This window comes from Antrostomus carolinensis, unplaced genomic scaffold, assembly GCF_000700745.2.
Source record: "Antrostomus carolinensis isolate BGI_N321 unplaced genomic scaffold, ASM70074v2 scaffold44489, whole genome shotgun sequence".
NCBI lineage: Eukaryota > Metazoa > Chordata > Aves > Caprimulgiformes > Caprimulgidae > Antrostomus > Antrostomus carolinensis.
The window spans coordinates 417-3,547 of record NW_010340140.1 but is presented as its reverse complement, the minus strand read 5'-3'; the positions used below and the strand labels follow the sequence as shown (position 1 = coordinate 3,547).

Genomic DNA, 3,131 nt, shown 5'->3' with positions numbered 1-3,131 from the left:
GAATGTTAGAGCTTTGCTGTACAGGTTTTGGTGTGTGGTGTTTTGTGATGTTGTTTGGTTTGTTTTGGTTGTGTGTGGGGGTTTTTTTGCTGTTGTTTTGGTTTTCTCCTGCCCTGGATAGGGAGCCCGATAGTACACAGAGATAATCCTGTATAAGACCAGGCTTGATGTGCTGATTGTTCTGCAGGCTGCTTGATTTCTGGCCTGTTGCTCCTTGGTGGTGGTTACTGGTAGCTTTGCTGCTTTGGACAGACTTACTGGGACTGAAAACTGCAGCTTTCTCAAAACCACAGGAGCCTCTTAGAGGTGCAATGTGTCAGTGCAGGACAGATTTGCTGGCTGAGTTGTGGTGGGTGGCAAATCCTTGTACAAATCCTCTATAGGAAGAGCACTTTCTGTAGCCCAGAAAAACACTTTGGGGGTTTTGGTAGGTGTTGTTCAAACCCATTGCTCTGAAGCAAGTGGGGACTCTATCGAAGCACAGCAGGAACTGCATCTGTGTGCTTCCTCATGTGTCTGCTCAGCTTGAACTGCAGGTCTGCAAACTTACAAGGGCAAACCCCTTTCTTTGTAATTTTACTCAAATATTTACTTCTGACTCTCCCCAGTATTTGGCTCCTGAGGTGCTGAAGAAGCAGCCGTATGACAGGACAGTAGACTGGTGGTGCCTAGGAGCTGTCCTCTACGAAATGCTGTTTGGACTGGTAAGTTTGGAAGCTGTTTTACTTTGCATGGTGGAGGGTTTATTTTCAAAAGATGTGGTGTGAGATTGGTCTGGTGTTCATATGGCACATGATACAGACAACTGGATCCTGAATTAGATGGCTTGGTTCAATGATATCATTGCCCTTTGGGGCAGAGAGATGGCAGGCCTCCCTCATTTACTCACGGCAGGACTCGTTTTGACCTGTGATGTGTGGTTCCTTATGGAAGCTCATGTTTTATCTGGCTGCTTCTCCTCTCTTTCAAATTAGCCTCCTTTTTACAGCCGGGATGTGTCTCAGATGTATGACAACATTCTGCACAAGCCACTCCAGATCCAAGGAAGCAAGACTGTGGCAGCTTGTGACATCCTCCAGGGACTCCTCCACAAGGACCAGAAGAGGAGGCTGGGTGCCAAGACAGACTTTGTAGGTTGTCTCCATTGGGATCAGGAGGGAGGTTAGATAGGAAACCTTTCTATTCTGAGCTTTTCTTTCATGACAACAGCACTACCTTGGAAAAAGCTTTCCATGCACACTGTTGTCTCTCTAGCCCGCTAAAAGGGGCCTATGGGGTTGATTTGGATTTCCAAAGGGAAACACTATGATTCAAGGTGTGGTAGTGAGCTAGGACACCAAGGTGTGATGGTGTCACCTCCCTTCAAAGGGTTACTGGACCATGACCCTCATGTATTAAGGATTTGCTACATGGGACCTCCATGAATACATGGTAGTTCCAAGTTCTGCTTAAGCCACTTAATGCTGTGAAACCAGCTGGCAGGTGCTGGAAAAGGAGAGTTGGCAGAAGAGTGACTTTTTTTTTTCCCCCTCCCACTTTCTATGCAGCTTGAGATAAAGAACCATGTATTCTTCAGCCCAATAAACTGGGATGACTTGTACCACAAGAGGATTACTCCTCCCTTTAACCCCAACGTGGTAAGTGGGTATTTCTGTTGGTATCTGTTATGTCGTGGTACAAAAGGAATCGTCTCTAGATGTCTTATGCTGATACTGAGGGTTGTGGAAGTGCAGGTTAGGAAATGCAAATGCAATGGTGATGACTCTTTTGGAAGAGCAGCTGTGTTACTGTGAACACAAGCAGTTGGTTGGGGTCTGTTCACTTGAAATGACCATGTGCCTCTTTGCTCCTTGGCTTAGGCAGGTCCAGCTGATCTGCGACACTTTGACCCAGAGTTCACCCAAGAAGCCATCTCCACCTCCATCACCCACACACCTGACCTTGCAGCCAGCAGCTCCAGTGCCTCAGATGCATTTTTAGGATTTTCTTATGCACCAACTGAAGAGGGCATCTAGGTTTTATAGAGGCTTTAAGAAGCCAGATTTTAATGGAATATGTTTTTATGTTTGGGGTATTTTTGTTGTGGGTTTGGGATTATTTTTTTTTTAAGGATTGTACTGTCCTTTGCTTGTGGTTTAAGAAAATTTGGACTAATACACTAACTGGCTGGGATGGAACAGAGCTCTAACTTTTGCTGTTGGGTGGATTTCCCTCTAAATGACTGTTCCCCTGGCAGGGAAAGTGGGACACTGATTATTATTATTATTATTATTATTATTATTATTTCCCCACCCCACCAAATGTCTTGCACTACTTGGCAGAATTGTATTCACATTGTGGTTGCATTTATGGTTGAGGTATGTACCATCATTCACATTAACAGCCATCTCCCTCTAATTGGCCACTTTTTTTTTTTTGGTGGAGCTAACTCTGCCCAGCTATATCCAACTGCTGTGCCCACCCCAATAGATAGGGAAACTCTTCACGCCACAAAGAGCAGTGGCTTCCTTCCTTTGAGTGGACTGTGTCACTTCAGCCACTCATCCTGGACTGAGCTGGGCTCAGGAACTGTTCATCAGTTACTGTTCCAACAGTAGCTGCAGGTCTGTAAATCCCAAATTGGGCTGTGGCCCTTCATGCCAGCCAGTCCCTGCCCAAGGTGAGTGGATCATCTCTCTCTGGTCCAGGATAGGGATGCTGCTGAAGCAACCAGGAGGCTTTTATGGAGGATTCAATGTGGGTGGGTGGGAAATCCCAGATAAAATGGGTGAGGAAGAGGCTGAGCTGCTTGGCAAAGTAAAAATAACCTTATGGCCAAGCCCTGCTTGGGGTGGGGGATCTTTTCACAGGGTGTGTTTGACTCACCTGAGGCTCACGAACACTTGCAAGGAGCATGGCAGCCACAGGAGTGAGGAGCAGAGTCCCCCAAGCTCCAGCACCCCTCTGAAGATGCCTGGCACTGGTGTAGAACAGTTATTTATTCTGCCTTAATTTAAATGCAGGTGTACTCATTGAATGTCACTTCTCACCTTTTTTTTTTTAAGTTGTTCTGTTGTTGTGGGGAGGAGAAAGGGGCTGAGAGCTGCTAACTGCACCACAGGGGTGAAACTTGTGTGATGCTCATGCTGTTA

General features: G+C 46.2%; 1 protein-coding gene across 1 annotated transcript in view; it reads left to right on the top strand.

The window, feature by feature from the left end:
• The window catches only part of SGK2 (serum/glucocorticoid regulated kinase 2), a 14,040-nt gene extending 11,875 nt beyond the window's left edge, over positions 1 to 2,165 (top strand). The window contains exons 11-14 of the mRNA XM_010176070.2: positions 609 to 704; positions 975 to 1,130; positions 1,548 to 1,637; positions 1,860 to 2,165. Of these exons, the coding sequence (XP_010174372.2) occupies positions 609 to 704; positions 975 to 1,130; positions 1,548 to 1,637; positions 1,860 to 2,015 (498 nt within the window). The 3' untranslated portion in view covers positions 2,016 to 2,165. The remainder of the gene's footprint in view (positions 1 to 608; positions 705 to 974; positions 1,131 to 1,547; positions 1,638 to 1,859) is intronic.
• Positions 2,166 to 3,131: the final 966 nt, after the last annotated feature.